Source organism: Castor canadensis, chromosome 14 (genome assembly GCF_047511655.1).
Source record: "Castor canadensis chromosome 14, mCasCan1.hap1v2, whole genome shotgun sequence".
In the NCBI taxonomy this organism is placed as follows: Eukaryota; Metazoa; Chordata; class Mammalia; order Rodentia; family Castoridae; genus Castor; species Castor canadensis.
In genome coordinates this window covers 22417103-22438224 of record NC_133399.1, presented here as the reverse complement: position 1 = coordinate 22438224, position 21122 = coordinate 22417103, and the positions used below count along the sequence as shown (strand labels likewise).

At 53.4% G+C, this 21122-nt stretch overlaps 1 protein-coding gene, 1 long non-coding RNA gene and 2 other non-coding genes across 9 annotated transcripts; 1 reads left to right on the top strand and 3 right to left on the bottom strand.

Moving 5' to 3' along the window:
* Nucleotides 1–928: 928 nt before the first annotated feature.
* On the bottom strand, nucleotides 929–17240 carry Tnpo2 (transportin 2). 6 transcript variants are annotated; one of them, XM_074054000.1, is made up of 25 exons: nucleotides 17131–17240; nucleotides 15443–15554; nucleotides 14204–14279; nucleotides 13974–14123; nucleotides 10855–10961; nucleotides 10638–10771; nucleotides 10455–10536; nucleotides 10258–10380; nucleotides 10044–10162; nucleotides 8222–8282; nucleotides 7974–8139; nucleotides 7676–7828; nucleotides 6538–6763; nucleotides 6161–6332; nucleotides 5658–5744; nucleotides 5465–5572; nucleotides 5220–5378; nucleotides 4613–4700; nucleotides 4326–4424; nucleotides 4064–4159; nucleotides 3655–3760; nucleotides 3391–3490; nucleotides 3241–3315; nucleotides 3028–3155; nucleotides 929–2952 (listed from the first exon to the last, which is right to left on the bottom strand). In XM_074054000.1, exons 2-24 carry the CDS (start codon nucleotides 15539–15541, stop codon nucleotides 3048–3050), a joined length of 2694 nt encoding a protein of 897 aa, XP_073910101.1. In that variant the 5' UTR covers nucleotides 15542–15554; nucleotides 17131–17240; the 3' UTR covers nucleotides 929–2952; nucleotides 3028–3047. The 6 variants fall into 6 exon arrangements, with proteins under 6 accessions (XP_073910101.1, XP_020011532.1, XP_020011533.1 ...); XM_020155943.2 differs by having other exon boundaries at nucleotides 17005–17136; XM_020155944.2 differs by having other exon boundaries at nucleotides 3655–3730; nucleotides 17005–17136.
* Nucleotides 4497–4570, bottom strand: LOC141417160 (small nucleolar RNA ZL2). Its single transcript, XR_012441763.1, has one exon. It is a non-coding gene; the product is annotated as a small nucleolar RNA ZL2 (small nucleolar RNA).
* On the bottom strand, nucleotides 6419–6488 carry LOC141417149 (small nucleolar RNA SNORD41). Its single transcript, XR_012441751.1, has one exon. It is a non-coding gene; the product is annotated as a small nucleolar RNA SNORD41 (small nucleolar RNA).
* LOC109681249 (uncharacterized) lies at nucleotides 17224–19975 on the top strand. The gene is made up of 3 exons (XR_002211889.2): nucleotides 17224–17361; nucleotides 17798–17873; nucleotides 18073–19975. It is a non-coding gene; the product is annotated as an uncharacterized lncRNA (long non-coding RNA).
* Nucleotides 19976–21122: the final 1147 nt, after the last annotated feature.

The following is a 21122-nucleotide window of genomic DNA, read 5'->3' as shown; positions in this document are numbered from 1 at the left end:
TACTTTTTAAAATTTGCATTTGTGGTGGTGCTGATGCAAAGAGCCAGTTTTATTCTTAAGATTGTACCTCGCCGAGCTGGATCTGCTTATTTGCCTCAGTACCTGTAGTTCATAATTGACTTTCCCACAGGCTGGTGCTAAGCCTTATCCCCTGCCCCTTTGGTGGTACTGGGGTCTGAACTCAGGGTTTCATGCTTGTTTGACAGGCGCTTGAGCCATGCCTCCAACCCCAAGTCTTCTTAAAAAACAAACGGGGGGGAAAAAAAGAAATGGATCTTGGCTATTGCCCAGGTTGGCCTCGAATTTGTGATCCTCCTGCCCTCAGCCTCCTGAGTAGCTGGGATTACAGCAATTCTTACAGAAGCATCTTCAAAGTTTTCTAGCCTACCCTGTGACACAAAGTTAAGCCAAAAAATGCTGCAAGGCCTTGAAACTCGGTTTAGGGTATATTGACCTTTTAGTGAATTGCAACTAGATCCCAAAGAACACCTTGCACATTTCATGTATGTTATGCAACCTCCCTTTTCACATTCACCTTCCTATTTTACAAGGAAGAAAAAGTGATGCAGCTCGGTGGTAGGAAAAAAGGAGGAAAGGGCCCCAGGGATGTGGCTAAAGCCATAGAGCACCTGCTTTGCAAACTCAAAACACCAGTACCACCAAAAGAAAAAAGGCTTAATTAGGGTCCCAAGTTAATCCTTGCTTCATTTTCTTGACCCTTCAATTGTTTTTGACTGGAATTCTAGTACAACCCACCTGAACCAGGTTGGCCTTGAATCCATAATCCCCCTGCCTCAGCCTCCCCCGTGCTGGGGTAACAGGGATACACCACCACACCCTCTGTGTACCTTCATTTGTAGAATCCCAGGCCTGCCCCCACACCTCTCCTCCACCAAAGCCAAGGATACAGGAAACCAGAGGCCAAGTGTTTCACAAGAAACTGATCTTTACTCAACAAAGTTCTACACAAGTGGAATCTCACGCCACCTCGGCGCCAATCCCCAGCACAGCACGGTAACAAATGGACAGACCCGGGAGCCCGCAGGGGTCAGAGAGTAAAGCGGGAAGGAGGGACCAAGGAGACCAGGAGAATGACTGCAGATCAAGGCTAGTCTGTGTCCGCAGCCTTGGGCAGGAAAGGTTGAGAAGCTGAAACTTCGTTGTGCAAAAACCAACCAAAAATAAATTAAAAAATTAAATAGCTTTCTTTAAAAAAGAAAAAAGGGAAAACTAGAAGAATCAGGCTCCCCTTCCCTGAAGGTGGTTGGAATCCCCCCACCTTGGGCAGAAAGAGATGGCCCATCAGATGGCCGATCCACCTGCACACCGCAAGACCCAGCAGAGGATGCTCCAATTAACTGGAATTTCAGAAAGCTAAGTGGTATCTTAAAAAAAATTGTTTTTACAAATGGCTTCCAGAGACCTGCTCAAGTTCCAAGGAGGAGGGGACAGGGACAAGTAGCTGAGTTATGGAATGTTGCACTAAGTGCCCCTTGGAACGGCAGGGATTGATTCTCTGAGAGGAGACAGGGCCAGAATGGGGATGGGGAGCAGGGCCTTGGAGTGATGGATGGAGCAGGCCCTGAAATGCAGGACTCCAGTCAAACCTCCAAACACAAGGGGCACCCAAAGTAGAAAGCAGGGAAGGGGAAAAGAAAGGGGAGGGGAGGTGGTTAAGGAAGTACCAAGGTTAAGTATTAAGGAAACTGCAGGCTGGGTTTGCCTGGGAAACCGGAAAAAAGCACACCCACTTCTCTAGGCGAACCCCTCCCACCTTGATGGTATCCCAACCAATCTGTTTTCTAGAACTGCTGTCCAAGTCTGGTGGGGTGTCTGAACCCACTGGGCTCTTTGATGAGCAGGAAGTCCCAAAAGGACAAAAGTGGGTGACAGAGAGCATTCCACCTCTCCCCTCTTCCAAGCCCCGGGGTTACTTCTTGCTGGAAAACATCAGCCTCTACTCTGTCATCACCAATTCAGTGCCCCCAACCCAGGGCCACTCAGGAGCACGGAAAACCCAACAGTCCTTGAAGCTGCTTCTAGAGAGACAGGGGGTTAAGTGCCAGCAGGTCTGGCTGTCCCCAGCTGTCTTTGGGGGTTAAAGGCCCCAGCCCAGCACCTTCAGATATGGCTGAGCACAGGGGAGAGACGGGATCTCAGGCCAGCCCCAGATGCTCTGATGGTCCCCACTCTGCTGGCTGGGATGGGATGAGGATGGGGACACATTGGCTGAGGCTGCCACAAAGCTGGCAGAAAGTGTGTGGAGCATGTCCAAGCGTGCACGTGCTGACAGGGCAGCCCCAAGGTGGCTGTCCTCCTCCCCCCGCCCCAGGGTGCCGGCTGAGGCCCCTCAACCCCCCCAGCCCTCCCCAGTCATCGCAGATTCCGGCAAAACAGCGGAAGCTTCTTATACTCTAGGTGCAGGTTACACGGAAGGCCGTACGGCTTAACTCAGGGGTTCACTAATTCTACTGTCTCCATGCAGTCGGGGAAATGGTGGGGCGCTCGCTCAGCCTGACTGGCTGGCTGCAGCACCCGCACATGCGTGTGGCCACGTGTGTGTACGCGTCTCTACAAGGACCCCCCCTCCCCGCCTGCAATCCCCTCTCCTTATCCGAAGCCGAATTCAGTCGGCCGTGTGGATTCCTCCCTCCCACGTGGCTAGCCCGGGTGGGCTGCCTGAGATGACCCCCGATTAGAGCCTGGGGGGCTCTTGCCCACCAAGAAGTCCCACCCCCCTCCCTGTTTGTAGGATGAGCGTGGAGGTCCCACCCACCTGCCCAGCACCAGCCAGACAGGCCTGGTGGGGCAGGTGGACGGATGGACCGACGGGGAAGGCGTGTGGATTTGGGTCCCACTCACTCCTCCCTAACCCCCCTCGACCAGGGCACAGTGACTTCTGGACGCAGCGCGCTCCCCAGCAATCCCTCTGATGATGACGCAGACAGAAACCTGCAGGGAAGAGGGTGGGTCAGGGCCTGCATCCTTCCTCTGGAGGCAGCCCTGGGTGGCCCAAGGCCTGCTCACCTGGCAGTCTCCATGTTCGCCTAGACCCCGTAGAAGGCCGCCAGCCTCTCCTTGAGCAGTGGGGGGAACTGCTCTGAGAACTGCTGCCAATTCTCCTCCCCAACTTGGTCTTTGAAGCCATGGAGGATCTGCGGGGAGACAGGGTTGAGGGGTGGCCTCTGCCCCCCACAGCCAGGGACTCCTCCCATGTTCCATCTCCTCCCAGAGCCTCACCTTATAAAACATGTCCCGAAGGTCATCCTTCGGGCTCACCCAGGAGGCTACAGCATCGCAGAAGAAAATAAAGTCCTGAAACGTGACGGATCCCAGGTGAGGGCCGCCCGAGCCAGCCCCCACCCTGCCCTCAGAGCCCAGCTGCCCGACCTGCACGACACCCCCTGGGTTGACACCGATCATCATGCAGATACCACGGAAGGCTGAGTCCTTCTCCTCATTGTCCCGGATGTTCCTGAGGGACGTGCACCTGGGGAAGGTGGGGAGCAGGTCAGTGGGTGATCCTGGCGCTGGGTGTGGATGAAGGGTGGAAGGAATGGGGGGGCAGAGCTGGGAGGGCAACTCTCTGCAGGGAAGGGGTGGGGCCTGCCTGTCCCACCTACCCCACCGCCCTGCCCACACCAGAGCACACACCAAGGCCGGATGAACTGCTGCAGCATGGGTGCCACCTCCTGTGGGCACACGTAGCCCAGGCGGCCGATGGTGATGGCTGGAATGGCAGAGGGACTCGTCAGGCGACCTGCAACCCCGAGTGGCCCCGGGACGGTACGTGGCGGGGCCTCTGGCAAGAGGCACCGAGCCCCGCCCCACGGGCCCCAAGGGAACAGCTCCTGTGGCCAGCCTGGGCTGGAGCTTGACCCAGCCAGGGTCTCCTCCCCTCCGGCCTGGGTCTCTTCCCAGGTCCCCCCAAGGCAACATTTTTTCTTGGGGCTCCTCATAGAAACTCCATTTAGGTGCTTCCAGATCCTGGTTCTTTCCCAGAGCCCTTAACGAACCCTCCAAGAGGTGGGCAAAGGGGCCGCAGCCCAGGCCTGAGGCCCACCTGTGTTTTCCAGCAGCGTCTTGGGTGTGTTGGGCCGATTAATGATCTCCACCAGGTTGTTGAGGACCATCTGCACATAGGGCTGCATCTCTGCCCCTAAGGGACCAGCAATCAGAGGCCCATACCACCAACTCCACACCCAGTGGGTCAGTCGGGGTGCAGCGGCCCTCACAACCCCAGTTCCCTCCAGAGACCAGCCACAACCAGGGTTGTGGTAACAGACCAATGCAGAAAGGCCAGACCAGCCTACAGCAGTACTCACCCATCTGCATGCAGATCTCACCAATGGCCCAGGTGGCATTGTTGCATACAGAGATGAACTCGGGGTTCAGATTGGTGCCCAGGATGGGCATGAACTCCGCTGGAGGAGAGAAATTGAGGGGTGCTGAGCCGGGAGAGACCAGCCAGGAAGAGCTCCCAGAAGTGCTGAGCTGGCCTCATAAGAAGTATGAATACATCCCAGTTTGGTCACAGTCCTCCCAGGGTACATCTCCATCACTTGAGGCCAGGGGCTGGGGTCACAGGTTAAAGTCAAGGTGAGTAACTTACCAATACAGGGCTTGACATGGATGAAGCAGGCTTTGGTGAGATCTCCCAGGAGGGCAAAGGAGCTCTGCCGTACCTCAGGCATGGAGTCCTTGGGAGTGAGGTAGGGACAGCTTGGTTGGGTCACCCTCCTCCCACTTAGGAACCCATGTCCTGGTACACATCCTGCCCTGAGCACTGCACTGTGGCTTAGGGCCAAACTGCTCCAGCCTCCTGCTTAACCCTTGTGGGGAGGAGGGGTGTAACTCAGTGGTAGAATGCTTGCCTAACATGCTCCAAGGCCAGAGTTCCATCCCCAACATGGGGGTTGGGGGTGGAGATAAGACTGACCACATAGTTATTTTTCATTCACTCATTCACTCATTCGTTTGGCGGTACTGGGATATGAACTCAGGGCCTCATGCCTCCTAGGCAGGTGCTCTACCACTCGAGCCACTCCACTAGCCCTAGACTTTTTTTTTGTTAAGAGCCACTTAATCCTGATATCCTTTGAGGTCCCTGAGGGTGGTCCACAGGAAATGCTGGGAATTACCACTTTTCAGGAAGAAGACACGTTTCCCCGCTTTGCCTCAGGTGTGGCCTGCATGGGACACCATAGGACACCACCCACCTGCATACACTGGAACAGCAGAGTCATGATATTACTTCGGGCCACCAGCTGTTCCACATGGCCGCCCAGGCCCTCGGCCAGGCCACTGAGCAGGTCCAGCGCCACGATCATGAAGTCCTTGTCGGGGGCCTCATACTGCTCAGGGTGCTGGGTGTACATCTGGATACAGATGGGGTGGGGAGGCAGATGAGACGAGCAGGCCAGGGCCTGAGCAGCAGCAGGGCGAGTGGACCAGGAGTGCTCACCATGGCCTGGGCCAGCGTCTTCTGCACTAGGGTGACACAGCGCTGGTATACGGGCTCACAGTAGGGCAAGAAGCCGCTCTGCAAGGCGGTGGCCACCGATGACAGGCACTGGTAGGGAGGAGGGCAGGGCACGTGAACTTGGGCAGGCTGGGGAGAGGGGTAGTGTTACAGCAGGGTACCAGAGTTCACTCACCTCCAGCAGAGGAAAGAGGTCCTTGTCTTCATCCTTGAGTTCATTCCACTTCTGGATCAGTGGGGGCATCAGCTTCTGGATGTACTCCTGGAGAAGGAGCAGAAATTGGGCTCCCTGAGTAGGAGTGGCAGCTGGGGACTCAGAGAAGCATGGGTCTGGGCTCTTTGCCATAGCTCATGGGACCCTCCCATGAGCTATGCAAAGCCTCACCACAGCCATATTTGCAGATCCTGTCATTCTCAATTGTCCATCCTCAGCACATCCCTCCCTCTGTCCCCATCGGCAGCCTAGATTGGTGCCTCCTGGTTCCCATAGGCCTTTGCACTCCCCCATAACTTTCACCCTCACTGGACTGCGAGCATGATGAGTGTGGAGGCTGGGTGGGTCTGTCTACCTGTTGAGGTCATCACCAAGTCCCTGGCCTGTGACATAGGGTCACATCACCAAGTTAGATGCCCAGGGACACAGAGATGGGGGTAGAGGGGGCCACTCTAGAGTCTCACCGGCTGGTTGAGGTGGTGGCCCACAGAGTCAGCCAGGGTGCCAATAGCGTCATACAGGATGAGCAAGTTCTTGTGCTGGTACTTGCCGAAAGCGAAGACAAGGGTATCCAGGATGTAGCTGAGGTAAGGCACCAGCTCCGTGCACGCCTCCTCCTCCAGGGTGGCGAAGGCACTGGGGGGAGGGTGGAGAACAGGACAAGCGGCTCAGTGGACCCCAGGAGGCGACACTGAACCACAGGCAATTGCAGGGAGCACACATGGGATCAGCCAGTACGAATACAACAGAAATCAGTGCCATGTCAGCAGTCAAAAGCGTCATCACTTCCCACAGGGAGGCAGGCGGGGTTTGAACTGCAGGGTCAGGGGGCAAGGGTCACCTGCAGGCTGCCTCCTGCACACGTTTGTTGCCATCCAGAATGCGTTTGAGCAGCTCTGTCATCAGAGGCTTGAGGTGCATGTCAGGCGGCTGGCTGACCACCCAGTGGGCATAGCGGCTCAGTGTCCAGCAGGCGATAGAGCGGACTAGGGCCTTCTTGTCCGACAGGCACTGGATGAGGTGCGGGATCAGCTCGGGGAGATAGGGCACCATACCCTGCATGCAGCCTGTGGTGACCAAGAGAGGAGGGGATAATTTGGCTGGGGCCCTGGAGCAAAGTGGAGCCTGGCTAGGCCCAAGCACCCCAATCTCTAGAGAGCAAGGACCAGCCCCACCTGATAAGGAAACTGAGGCTCAGAGGTTCAGTAAGCAGCCCAGAGTCATTTCACAAAGCCCAAGAAAGGTAGGGATAGGAGGGAAAACAGCAGATAATCCCATCTAGGGGTTGCATTATACTATCTGGTCACTCCTTAATTCAAAATCTTCCTTTTATAATACGTTGGGCTTTCCTGGGGCAGCAATGGCCCAGACAGAAAATTCTTCCTGCTACTGGAAAGGAGGGTGGCTCCAGTGGCAGAGCACCTGCCTGGCAAACATGAGGCCCTGGGTTCAAACCCCAGTAACACACACACACAAAGAAAGAAAACTTGGAACATTGCCACTAAGCTCATCCAGTTCCAACAGGGCAACCTGCAGCCACAATCAGGTCAGAGGCACAGGTGCACTCTGGGAGACTATATATATTGCTAACTCTGTGACCCTCAGGTTCCTCATCTATAAACTGGGGCTTCTGGTACCACTTTAGGTGGTGGTGAGGATGGAGTTCACCTACATGGATCCCCAGGCCTGGCTGCAGGACAAGCACCACCTAAGGCTGTTATGGCGGCTGTAATGATGCTTAAAGCAGCGCAAAATGACCAGCCTGTGCGAATAACAGCAAGGGGCCTGTGTGTTGGGGTTTCAGGGGCTCCTTTTGGGCCCACAGGCCAAGCAAGGAAAGGACTGAGACCCTGGCACTATTTGGAGGGGTGAAGACACATTACCAAGCTGGGGGCTACATTAGCCACCAGTGTGGGAGGGAACTCAGGTCAGCCTGGGAGAGAAAGGTGAGGCCCAGACCAGACAGGCAGGGGACTCACCCTCAGCGATGGCGCCCAGCACCAGAATGCCTGACTCTTTGACCACCCACTCAGGGTGAAACAGGAGGCCCTTGAGCAGGGGGAGTAGGTGGGGCAGAAGTTCCTCCCGGAAGACGTTGGCGAGGACATCCAGGGCAGCTGCTGAACACTTCCCTAGAGGGGGACAATGGGAAGCAGTCTGAGGGAGGCCAGCATCAAAGATGACCAGCTCTTCACAACCTACTCCACACCAGCTTCTTCTCATTTCCTCCAGAGGTAGCCCTGGCCTGCTGCCGCACCCCCAGGGCTGACCACGCACTCAGATTCCAGTCGGACAGAGCGTCATCGTCATCATCATCCTCCGCATCCTCAGAACCGTCAGGCCGCTCAGCCTCGTGGGGCAACGTCACTGTGCGGGACTTGTGGAAGCGAGGCTTGATGTCCTGCTCGCTGTCGGGAACAGCTTCGTCCTCCTCCACATCCCCCTGGGAAGCGGAGCCAGGTCAGATCGCAGCCTAAAACACCTGACCTCAGCCACCCATGCCTAGCAGTCAACAGACTGCCTACCTTGAGCAGGATGATGTCGATTTCTGAGTACTTCATCCCGTTTACAAGGATGGGGATCAACCTGTCAGGAGAGAAGCTGTTCGTCAGGGTGCAGGGGCATAGCCTGGGAAGAAGGAAGCAGCGATATGGACAGGAGTACCAAGCAAGGGGCACATTGTGCTGAGCAGGTCCGTCTGTATGCTCTGCATCCTACATCACCCTATGGGAATTAGCCCAACCTACTTCCAGCCACTGTGATTAGGTGACATCACCCAGCACCCCAGGAGAGCTTCTGACCCAGGCCTGGCTACCCAGAGAATTCCAGACTCAGGGCATACACTAACAACCATGGAACAGCACATGATCAAACACCACATAAGGCACAAACATGCAACCCAGACCCTGGACTCTACACTGACACAGAGCTGAGAGGAGCCCAGGCTGGGAAGCTGGCGCCTGTGCACCTTGGAGTTGGAAGCTCCCCTAGGGCTTACTTGCCCTGCTTCCAAAGGATGTCTCATCATTTCCCAGAAGCCCTCCTTCCCTCCAGCCCCACCCCGTCTGTTACCAATGACAATGGAATAGGCAAGCAATCAAACTTGGTTAAGAAGGGTTGGCTCTAGGACTTTGATTAAAGATAATAGCCAAGAATATAGGCACGGTAGTTCGTGCCTGTCACCCCAGCTACAAGGGAGGCTGAGATCAGGAAGATCGTGGTTCCAGGTCAGTCTGAGCAAAAAGTTCTAGAGACCTCATTCTAGAGACCTCATCTTATCAGAAAACACTGGGCATGGTGGTGTATAACTCTCATCCCAGCTACAGTAGAAAGCGTAAAGTAGGAGGATCACGGTCCAGGCCAGCTTAAGCAAAAAGCAAAACCCTATCTGAAAAATAACCAGAGGATGGGATGATGGCATGGTTTAAGTGGTAGAGCACCTGCCTAGCAAGTGTGAAGCTCTAACTTCAAACCCCAGTACCACCAAAGAAAAAACAAGAGTTGGGCAGCAGTGGCTCACACCTGTAATCCTAGCTACTCAGGAGGCAGAGATCCAGAGGATCGAGATTCGAAGCCAGCCCATGCCAATAGTTCCAGAGACCCTGTTTGGTCTCTACCTCAAAATATCCAACACAAAAAAGGGATGGTGGAGTGGCTTAAGGTATAAGCCCTGCGTTCAAACCCAAGTACCAAAAGAAAAAAGAGATACAAAAGATACTATTTAAGAGATAATTCTTTACTCTGGGCTTTCTTTTTTTTTTTTTCTTTCTTTCTTTTGTGGTATTAGGGCTTGAACTCAGGGTCTACACCTTGAGCCACTCCACCAGCCCTGGTTTCGAGATAGAGTCTTAAGAACTACTGCCCCAGACTGGCTTTGAACCACAATTCTCCTGTCCTCTGCCTCCTGAGTAGCTAGGATTACAGAGGTGAGCCACCAGGTACCTGGCCTACTCTGGGCTTTCTAAACTAGAAGGTGCAGAAGGCCACAGCACTATCCAAGAAGGCCACACCTAAGATCACAGCACAGAGGAAGCACATTAGATGCATGCCTTTCACGTTCTTTGAGCACCTGGATCCAGCCATCCCTGAAGCCTTGATTGACTTCTCCTTTCTTTCTGCTGATCGGTTACCTAATTTTAAGTCATTAAACTTACACTCTTGCAAAATTAATGTAACAGGATTAAAAGTAAACTGACATACTAGGTCCGCCAGAAAAAAAAAGGTGAACTGACATAAAAGATGGTAGACTGAGAAGGCTAGCAAAGGAGGTGACCAGAAAGAAAGATGGCACAGACACAGGGAGCGGTAAAGGCCGGAGTGGGATGCACGGGGCAGGAGTGCACTCACTGGACCAAGTGAGAGGCCAGGACTTCCTTGCAGATGGGCTGCTCGGCCAGTGTCAGCCAGAACTCACAGGCCTCGAGGGCCACATTCTCGTCATGGTCCTGGGTCCTCTGCAGCATGTACTGGGGCAGGGGGGGAGAGGCTGAGGCCTGCCCGGCTGCGGGTGGCTCCCGACCCCCACCTGCCCCCCGTCGCCCTTGGCCTTGGCCGTGCACACCTGGATGATGCTGTGCATGTGGGGGATGAGCCTGTCAATGCGCACTTCCAGGAGCATCACCAGGGCACGGCACACGTTCTTGCGCACTTCGGGGTCATCGTCCACAGCCAGGGCGAACAGGTGCTGTGGGGAAGGGCACAGTGAGCTCCCTCAGCACCCCGGGACTCTCTCCCAGCCCACCGCCAGCCATGGCCCACCTCAATGAAGGTGTCAATGTTGTCCATCAGCGCCTGGGCCCGGTCCATGATAAACTGGTTCACACAGGCGATGGCGTGGGACCTGGTGGGCAGTGGAGTCAGGGGCTGGGCTGGGCTGGCCTCGCCTAGCCTGCCACCCCGCAGCTCCAGGCCCTCGGGCGCCCTGGGGGGAGCTGCGCTTACCGGATCTTGGGGCTGCAGTGCTTGAAGAACTGCAGGAACTTGGGGATCATGACGTTTAGCGGCCTGTTGAGGGCGTCACTGTCCAGAAGCTCAGAGGAGTCCTCACAGATCTTCTGCAGGGCTCCAAAGGCTCCCTGCGGACGCCAGGGCAGAGAGATGAATGTAGGCCCACTCCAAGACCAGGCCCCTGCTTAGGTGGGCCCCGAATGTCACCTACCTCACAAGTGTTGTAATCCTCAGAGTTGAGCAGGTTGCACAGCTGGGGCAGCAGCTCAGGCCACATCTGCAGCTCACCCTTGGAAGCGATGGTGGTGATGAGAATGCCTGGGCAGCCAGGGAGAGGAGGCTGCCTCAGGCTGGGAAGGGCTTGCCCGGCCCCTCCACCCCACAGTGGCCACTGGCTCCCTGGCTCTCCCTACACTTTCCCACGGAAGCCCCCAACAGCTTCCTGCTTGCTTTATTTTTAAATGCAGTGCTGGGAATAGAACCCAGGGCCTTCAGCATGCTAGGCAAGTGCTCTACCACTGAGCCACACCCAACCTTGAGTGGGCACAACATACACCCTCTGTGCCTCACTACAAACCAGCTGTTCCAGGCTCCAGGATACAGCCCAGACCCAAACACACACCTGCCCTTGGAGCTGGAGGGAGGTGTTAGGTAAAGATGGACAAACAAAACAACTGGGTGGCCACATGCCAAGAAGGACTCGGGGTGGGGGGGGGGTCGGACACATAATTTTAAACTGGGTGGTCACAGAAGACCTTATCAAGATGACCTTTTGACATAAAAGCACAAGGACCTGAGGGAAGTGAAGCAGACTGGGTAGCCAGGAATGGGCCAGTGCAAATGCAAAGGCCCTGGGGTAGGACAGGCCTAGTGTGCTCAGAGGGGAGAGATCCCTATAGAGTCTGAGGGGGGAGCATGGCAGCTGTAGAAGAGAAGCTGTGCTTGGTCTTGTGGCTGCAAAGAGGACATTACTGACTAGTAAAAAATCCAAGGGCAATATGCGGACAGCACCTGAGGCCTTGAGAGCAATGAAGTGGCCAGGCCTGGCCAGGAACTAATTATGAGTGCTGTCAATGCAGATACTACTCCATGCCACAAGATGGCAGTGTTTCCCATGGGCAGGAACTGTCCCTGACAACTCAGATGATCCCAACTCACAAGAACTGACAAGAGAGGGGCTGGGGGAGAAGTTCAAGTGGGAGACCTTGCCTGGCAAGTGGGAAGCCCTGAGTTCAAATCCCAAAGGATCCTAAGGGTGAATGGGTAGAAGTGTGGAGGTTAATATGAGCCCAAGGCCTAGGCCCAGCCCACTGTCTGTGTGACCTTCGCCATATCACCTAAACTCTGCTTCAACGCAGTTAGCCCTCGAGGGAGGTAAAGAACAGCAGCTCTGCCAGGTATGGCAGTAAAAGGGTGGAGGTACACGCTTGTAACCCCAGCACTTGGGAGGCTGAGACAAGAAGATCTGAATTCAAGGCCAGTCTGGGCTACATGAGGAGACCTATGCTTTATCAGAGGCTTCAGTGACAGCCTAAGTACAATCATCCCATGAGGGACTGATTCCAGGGATACCAAAATCGAGTCCCTTCTAGAAAAGCGCCTAGTATTTCTGTAGAACTGAGGCACATCCTCCATTAAACTTTAAATCAAGATCAATTAAAAGTCCCAATATAACATCAATACTACATCCATTATTGGCATACGGTATCATGTAGGAAATAACAACAAGAAAAAAGTCTGCATGTTCAGAACAGACATATTTTGTTTTGTCTGAGTATTTTCGATCCCAGTTGGTTGAACCCAAGAGTGCACCCTGATAGACACCTAGAATGAGCTCCAGATTCTTCTGCTGACCTCAGAGGGGTGTTTTATAGGTCAGAGTCACGGTCATAAGGCAACAAGCTAAAACATCAGCCCAAACATCTAGCTGTAAATAGTATTTCTGTTCTTCTTATTTACTTATTTCTTGATGGGACTTAAGTTTGAACTCAGGCTTTGCATTTGCAAAGCAGCTGCTCCACCATTTGAACCACACCTCCAGTGCATTTTGCTCTGGTTATTTTGGAGATGGCTGGGGGGTGGGGGGGTCCTTTAAACTATTTGCCCAGGCTGGATTCAAACCTCAAACCTCCCAATCTCAACTAAGATTATAGGCGTGAGCCATCACCGCCTAGCCTATTTTGAGGTTTTTTTTGAGACAGGTCTGGCTATGTAACTTGGCTAGCTTTGAACTTTTGAACCTCCTGACTCAGCCTGCTGACTGCTGAGATTACAGATGTGTGCCACCACGCCTGGCTTCGCTGCCACTTATTTTAAAGTTTTCTTCCCTTGAGTTTAAGTAAATGTCTTCTCCATTAAAATAGTTCTACATAATTTTCTTTTATTTATTTATTTTCTTTTTGGAGTGCTGGGGATGGAACCCAGGATACCTCCTGTATGTTAGGCTGTGTCCCACCCCAAACTCACAATTTCCTGTTTTGGACTTTTTGTATGTGGGGATGGGGTTAGGGGGTTAGTTTATTTGGTTGATTTTTGTTGTTGTTTTCTTTTGAGACAGGGTCTCTATGGAGTCTAGGCTGGTCTGGAACTCTCAATCTTCCTGCCTCAGCCTCCCAAGTGCTGGGATTACAAGCATGAACCACCCAAGCTGGCTCATAATTCGCCTTTAAAAGAAACTTTTTTTTCTTTTTTGTTGAGACCGGGGTTTGAATTCAGAGCTTTGCACTTGCAAAGCTGGTTCTCTACCACTTGAGCCACCTCCAGTCCAGTTTGTTCTAGTTATTTTAAAGGCAGAGTCTGAAGAACTATTTGCGCAGGCTGCTCTTCTGATCTTCACAATCTCAGCCTCCCAACCAGCTAAGATTAAAGGCATGAGCCACCAGTGTGGCTCTAGTTATTTCTTAGCTGCTCTGCTCTAAGATCCTCAGGCAACCTTCCTGGAACCAGCTAATTCATGTTGCACCTGCATCGTAACTGGTGAGAATTAGCTAATGAGTATCTTCACCAGTATTTTAACTGCTAGACCCTTTGGCACTTAGCCTGGGACCTGTCACAAAATTTACTGGCCCTTGCAACACTGTCCCCAAAGCAAGAATAACTGTTTCCAGAGGGAGCAGCTCTAGAGCAGAGCCTGCACTGCCTGGCTTGTTTCCAAGCTCTGCCAGCTAAGTACCCTGTCATCTCTGGGCCTCAGTTTCCTCGACTGTGAAATGGCAAAAGTAACAGAACGACCACAGAAGGTACAACAGCCTAAACATACTGCTGAGTGTATGCTTGGCCCAGAGCAAAGCTCAGCATGTTCTCAGGTGCCGACCCCATTGCCCCTCTCACCGATGGTGGCCCGGATGAGCGAGGAGGCGTCGCCAATGTTGTTGAGACACTCCTGCTTGATGAAGTCGGCCACAGGTGGCGGGAAGCTCTGGTAATGTGCCTTCACATTGTTCTTGAGGATGAGGCCACTGAGAGAGCGCGTTGGCTCATCTGCAGAGAGGGCTGAGGTTCAGGCCGTGGTGGGGAGCGGAAGTAGGGCTGGGTCACACAGAGAAACTCACAGGACATACCTTCTGATTTGAGTCTGGTCAGGACGAAGATCAGGTAGTTGTTGAAGTCAGGAAACTGGTTGAGCTGTTTAAGTTTCTACCAGGCTGTTAAGGGACTTGGGAGGCAAAGGGCCTTCCTTCCCGAGGCAAGGTCCTTCATTGCCACATGGCTGAGGACACCTGTGACCAATGGGATTGGGCGGCTACTAGCTCCAGAAATCCCACTGATCAACCCCTCTGCCTAAGTCACCAGAGCCTGGCAGACGGTTAAATTCAAATGCCATGGACCAACCAGAGTAGAACATGTGAGCTTCTGACCTGCTCTGGAAGCTCCCGCCAGATCAAACTACTTCTCTTACGGTGGCAGCTGCTACTCAGCTCTGTGCCACTGGTGGTCCAATGTGGCCTGCTTCAAAAAACAAAGGGCTGGGGGTGCAGCTCAGTGACATACTGCATGCCCAGCATGCTCAAGGTTCCATCCCTCACACCGCAAGGAGAAAAAAAAAAAAGGAGGAATCCTGATTTTCAATTGAAGCTTGTTATTGTTTTAAATATTTTAACATATTTTGAACACTCAATTGAAAAAAGTGTTTTAACCCCAACGCCTAAAGAAAACCCAAGTGCCAACTCAAGATGTTCCTCTCTCCTTCCCTTCCCCACCATTCTGTATTTCCGCCCCTCCCCCCAATTCTGACAAGACAGAATGGATTCCAATCTGAGAGGACTTGCCAGGTGCTAGTGGCCCTCTGTAATCCTGGCTACTTGGGAAGCAGAGATCAGGATGATCAAGGTTCAAAAGACCCTATCTCAAAAACACCCAATAGAAAACAGGGTTGGTGGGAGTGGTAGAACCCCTGCCTAGCAAGCATGAGGTCCTGATTTCAAACCCCAGTACTGTCCCCCCCCAAAAAAAAAAAAAAAAATGAGGGCTGTACTTCCCATCCTGCCAGGACTGCTTTACTACCTGCAACCTTGGCCCAATCATTTTGCGAATCCATGCCTCAATCCCCCCACCTGTAAAATGGGGTGAGTAAAAGCACCTACTTTAATAGTTGACGGCCTAAGTGCTGAATGAACATTAGTATTTCCATCATTTTCCCTAACAATGGCTGCAGCTCTGGGACCCAGGAATTCGAATCCTTAGTTCTCTGTCCAGGCCTCAGAAAGTCTGGGGTCAGGAAGTGGGTCCCTCCCCCTCCGGACTTCAGGGGCATCAAACATCTACCCGGTTTCCCCAGCCCCGGAAGGAAGGAAGGATACATCCTGTACGATGCGCTGCGTGGCTGTGTTGGGCGACTGCGAGTCTTTGAGCAGCTGCAGGACCTGCTGCAGGCCCTGCTCGTCTGGCTGCCAGTCCATGGCGCAAGGCGAGCTGCGGGGGTAGGAGCCGGGATCAGCGTTGGGTCTCTGGGACTCTGTGTGAGACCCGGGTTGAGCCCCCGAGGAAGCGGCAGCCATATGACGACCGGAGCGCCCTCGGCGGACCGGCGGAGGCCGCCGATCCACGCCCGCCCAAGTGCGAGGTCCCCGCCAGCTGCGCCATCCTCGGCCGCGCAGTCGCGTGCTCGGGAGCGCGGGCGGGGGGATATGGAAGCGGGCCACCGGAGGCGGCGGCGGGGTCCGGCCGATCCTCACCGGGCCCAACGTGGAGCCCTCTTCCCACGGCGGCCCATGCCGCCGCCGCCCCCGGCTGCGGGCCCTAAGGCTTCTACCTCCCTCGCAGCCGCTGGGCGAGGGTCCAGCCGCCTCCACGTCCAGGGGCCCCGCCCCAGACCGCGATAGTGCCCCGGCCCCCGTGGTCTCCCTGGTGCAGGCACAGTCCCGAAGATCTCAAGCTCCCCCTTCTCCCGAAATCCGGCCCTCAAGTTCCGCCAGACCCCAGCCGCCTCCTGCCTGTGTCTGCTCCCTAAGCTTTCCCAGGTGCACCGTCCCCTGGCGCTCAGATCGTTCTGATCCCTACCTCCTCCTCTAAACCAGCCCTTCAAGCTTAGCGGATGCCAGATTCCCCCCTTTCTGGCCTCGCCAGACTCGGTCCAGCAGTTCTCCTTAATCAGGCCCAAAGCAGTCCCCAGATAGGTGTCTCCGTTGCCTCTTCGAACAAGAGCCACCTAAGCTCCCCCAACCCGCAACACAAGCCCCCTGGACCAGACCCAGTCACTTGCCCCAATCAGGTCTGACCAAGTTTCTCCCCCTCCCACTCCAGTCAGCAGTAACTCCTGCTGACGGATCTCTGCTGCCTCCCCCAGTCAAGTTCCAAGCCCCCCACCACCTCGATTCGGAAGCCCCTTTCGTCCGATCCCTGTAGCTTTCCCTAATTAGACTTCCCAGAGCATTCCCTAGCGACACATCGCAGTCAGACCGGGCAAAGCCCTCTAGGCCGAAGTCTGACGCCCCTCCCTCCCAGGGCCCAAGAACCCCCCCCAACTTTCAATACGGCTTCCCCCAATCAGACCCAACCAAGCCCTGCCGAAAAGACCCGCACACACACCCGATCCGCGCGACGTCCCCCAATCAGGCCCTAAGCAGTCCCCAAACGCTTCCCCCAATCAGATCCCCTCCAGCCCGACCCCAGCCGCCCCACTGGCCCGCTTCTGGCGGCAGCCCGAGCTGGCCCTGCTCCGAGGCCCCACCCCCTAGGCTCGGCTCGGTTTCCCCCTCCCCCGCCTGGCCCGTTCTCCCTGCCTCGCCGATCCGGCCCAACGGGGTTCCCGGCCTCTCCCGGTCGGGTGCGGCTCGGGCAGCGCACGGCGCAGGACCAAAGCTCTGCGGGGTCGACGCAAGCCGGACCCGAGTAGGTCCGGCTCTGAGTGAGGCCCACTTACCGGGCCCCGGGCAGCAGAGGCTGCGCCTAGCGCTGCGGCTCCTCCTGAGACTCGCGCGGAAGGAGGGAGCCAAAGAGAGGGAATAAAAAAAACGCGGCAGTAGATGAGCCGCCGCGGCTTCCGTACCTCTTTCAAACTGGTTCATCTTAGCCAATCGGAAGGCGCAATCGTCACACGTGACCTGGCAGGGAGCGCCTGGCTTAGGGAAAACTGGACCACGTGACGAAAGAGTTGCCGCCTCTCTTGGCCTTTCTGGCCGGTTGGTCCTCCCAGCGTCTCGTTTTCTCAGCATCTCACATCGGCCTGACCTCAGTTATTTTACTGGAGCCAGGAATTTGATAGCGCATGGAGACTTAGGTATGTGATGGCTTCCGGAATCCCACGACCAGAACCAAATCACCGTCCCCCTAAGAATTGAATTGTTCCTCCTCTTTCCCATCCAGAGGGTACCTGAAGTACCCAACCTGCACACAAAAAAAGAACAGAGAGACTGAGCCTGGGGTGGACTTTATACGCCAGACGCAAAAGAAAGCAAGCTGGACAAAGGCTTCCTACAGAAGTCATTGCCCCATTTTTGCGTTATTTTTCATTACTGTTTTACAACAGTAATGTTGTAAAAGGCACAAGGACATAAAATTTTTAATAAAATGAATAAACTCCATCAGAAGGCCTAATTCCACTACCTGAAATCCCTCACACAGGAGATTTAGGAAAAGGCCCAAATTTATGAGGAAAAAAGATATCCTTGCTTCATCTGAAGACAGGAGGGAACTGTTTTTCCTTCTCTTCACAGCAAATCGTTGCAGGGAAGAGCTGGAGACGCTGAAGCTTCCCGATTTCCTCCCCCTCTTGGAACTACGGACAATAAGGTAGGAGCCCTCCTGCCCCTCAGGATCTGTTCCCCCACTTGTCAGATGCGTATAAAGAATAATTTGCTCCATTAGACATAATCCAAGTTAAGCAGTACCTGACGTGGTAAATTGTTTTTTGAAAAATCTGTCCTTTAACTGTATTCCACCATTCCCTAAACCAATATTTACCAAATCAACTAGTGTTCTAATTTCAAAGGACAACCCAGCCCTGTCCTGAGGGATTTTTTGACCATCGAGGGAGGCACAAGGCAATGTGCGGAACTTGAAAAAGTGGCACAAGTTTCTCAGCCCGCTTCCTGTTTGCAAAGTCAGTCCTGACTCCATTTATGAAAACCAAGTATTAGGGCCTCCCTGGCTACGGAAGGGTCAGCTGGCGCCAAACTCCCCTCGGAGACTCAGAAGATTCCTTAAGGGAGCAGCAAGAATTTCCACCGCGACTATTTGGACGGACAGAAACTGATCATGAGAAACGTGCGGAAAGCCACTGCCTACACATGCGCAAGCCACGCCCCCTTCGAGGCCTGGAACTACAAATCCCGTCCTGCCACGCGCTGGGAGCCCCGCGCTTCGGGGCGCTAGTTGAGAATCAAATGCCAGGGGTTCTGGGCAGGATCTGGAATCCCTCTGAGGTGGATGTGAAGCAGTAGTGAGTTTGGAGGGTTGAGACTGGGCCGGAGTGTTCCAGAAGGGTTCAGAACCCGAGAAGCTTTCTTTTTTCCCCTTCGGTACTGGGGTTTGAACTCAGGGCCTTCACCTTGAGCCACTCCGCCAGCCCTTTTTTGTGATGAGTATTTTCAAGATAGGTTCTCACGAACTATTTACTGGGGCTGGCTTTGAACCACGATCCTCCTGATCTCTGCCTCCTGAGTATCTAGGATTACAGGCATGAGCCACTAGGCCCCGCTCCCAGAAGCTTTCTGATTAATCTTGGGCCCCAGATAAAGATTATTTATGAGAGGCAGAGGCAAGGTTGAGATGCAAGAGACAAATTACTAATGCTTGCCCCTCTTTTTTTTTTTTTTTTTTGTATGTAGCCCAGGTCGGCCTTGAACCTCCTGCCTCCAGTGCTGGGATTACAGATGTGCACTACCACGCAGGTCTCACCCCTCCTTTTCCTTTTTGTGTTTTTTTGGTGGCACCAGAGTTTGAACTCAGGGCCTCACACTTGCTAGGCTGTGTTGCTCTATCACTTGAGCCACTCTGCCAGTTCACCCCTCCTTTTAATATGCAAGTTTCCATACATCCTCTGCAAGCTTTGAAGAGTTAGGACGTACAAGCAGAACAAGTGGCCAATGCTACATGTATGGCCCAAATTGTTGACCCTCTTGTGCTCAAAGCCTTTCTGTCCTGCCCAGCTAGACAATGTGAATCAGTATGCAGGATGAATTTTCCCCATCTGTTCCTTCCTTCTTTTTTCCTTCCTCTCCCTCTCCTGTTTTGTTTTTACTTTGGAGACAGTATTGCCCTTGCTGGCTCCAAACTTGTCTCAAGCGATCATCCTGCAGCCTGAATAGTTGAAGCTGCAGACATTGAACACCAAACCTTCCTATTTTTTAAGCATCTATTGTCTGTCAAGCAGATGCCAAATGTTATCCCCTGAGATTCTTACAGTAGTTGTGTGTATGCATGGCAAACTTAATCCAATTCAACTAGAACCACTCTGCAAAGAGATACAGGGAGCTGATGTGTAGGGGTGAATCATAGATGGGAGTCAAATGTGTCTGTTTACAACAGCCTGAGCATATTGCCCTGCACTCCAGCTAAAAGTTCAACATTTTGGGAAGCTGGGGTGTAGCTCAGTGGTAGATCACCTGGCTAGCATGCAGGAGGTCCTGGGTTCCATCCCAAGCACAACCCCTAAAACAAGACTTCTCCACTCAGTGAAACTAAGAGTTTCAAACTGTATCAAGATAGATTGGAAGGATCACAGTTAAGAGGCCAAGCCTGGGCAAATAGTTCGTGAGACCCCATCTCCAAAATAATCAGAACAAAACTAGACTGAAAGTGTGGCTCAAGGGGTAAAAAACCTGCTTAGCAAGCATCAAGCCCTGAGTTCAAACCCCAGACTCACCAAAATAAAGAGTCAATGTTACAATCAACTATATGAAAATGGTCATTCTTATTTTTGCAGTGTTGAGGATCAAACCCAGATCACTGTAACCCAGCACAATGCTCTACCATTGAGCTATACTCCAGGCTGGCTTTCTTTAGCATTTGATTTTAGAAATGAAAATAGATTAAGGACCTGAACCACAGAAGGGTCAAGTAATTTACCAAAGATCACACAGCCAATGGGCACTAAAATAGGTTGAAGCCAGAAATGTGTGACTCACCAAAACCTGAATTTGATTCTCCTCTCCCTTCACTTTTCCTAGGTCACAAAAGGGGGGTGTACCCAGAGCTGTGCCTCTGCAGAATAGAGGCCATGCTGCTACAGGGCGACCTAATTCTCCCACTTGTGTTTCTTTTTAAAGATCCAGTTGCTGCTGCTAGCTTTGGAAGAGAAGGCACCAAAGGTGGCCTTAGCTTCCCTGATCCCCCCCCCCCACACACACACACACTATTGCTGCCCCTCAGGCCAAAGTCACACCTGAGCCAATTCACCTTCTCCCCAAAGAGAGACCTTTGAGCCCTCCTGGAAAATAAACCAGACAAGCTTATTGTGTTAAGCAGGAAGTGATAGGGGAAGGTGTGCCCAGTTTCAGTTAGGGTATCTACACCTGTCCTTCCTTCTGCCTGGAAAGCTTTTCCAAGGACCACCTTCACTGCTGATTTGGAACAAATGTCCCTTTCTCAGGGAGGTCATCCTAATCAACCTACTTCAAATTGCCCCCTTTCCCACTATCTGGGACCTTCATGGGTAGAATGTATAAACATCTGATGTGTGCTGTTTTTCCCCCACCACCACTACCGAACACCAGCACTAGAATGTCAGATTCACAAGAGCAGGAATTGTGTGCTTTGGTAGCAGCTGTGTCCCTGTGTAAGCAGGTTTGATTTTTCTTTTCTTGGCGGTCCTGGCGTTGAACTCAGGGCAGGTACTCTAGCACTTGAGCCATGCCTCCAGCCCTTTTGGTTTTTGAGACAGGGCTTTGCTGTGTAGCCCAGGGTGGTCTCCGCCTCCCTATTACTGGGATCGTATGCGTGGCCGTGCCCGGCTCTGTGTCTGTTACATGGGTGAACCCCTGCCCAGAGACTGTTTCTGACAGAGTCTCAGAGGCCAGAGGAACACCACCTTAGCCCTGC

What these genes read in the sequence shown, in the direction of transcription:
- Tnpo2 (XM_074054003.1), bottom strand. Translation starts at nt 15,541, where the DNA reads ATGGACTGGCAGCCAGACGAGCAGGGCCTGCAGCAGGTCCTGCAGCTG. An exon ending in ACATGCACAGCATCATCCAG is followed by an intron (nt 10,163 to 10,257) that starts GTGTGCACGGCC and finishes CCCCTGCCCCAG; the next exon opens with TACATGCTGCAGAGGACCCA. An exon ending in TCTGTCCGACTGGAATCTGA is followed by an intron (nt 7,829 to 7,973) that starts GTGCGTGGTCAG and finishes GTCCCCCTCTAG; the next exon opens with GGAAGTGTTCAGCAGCTGCC.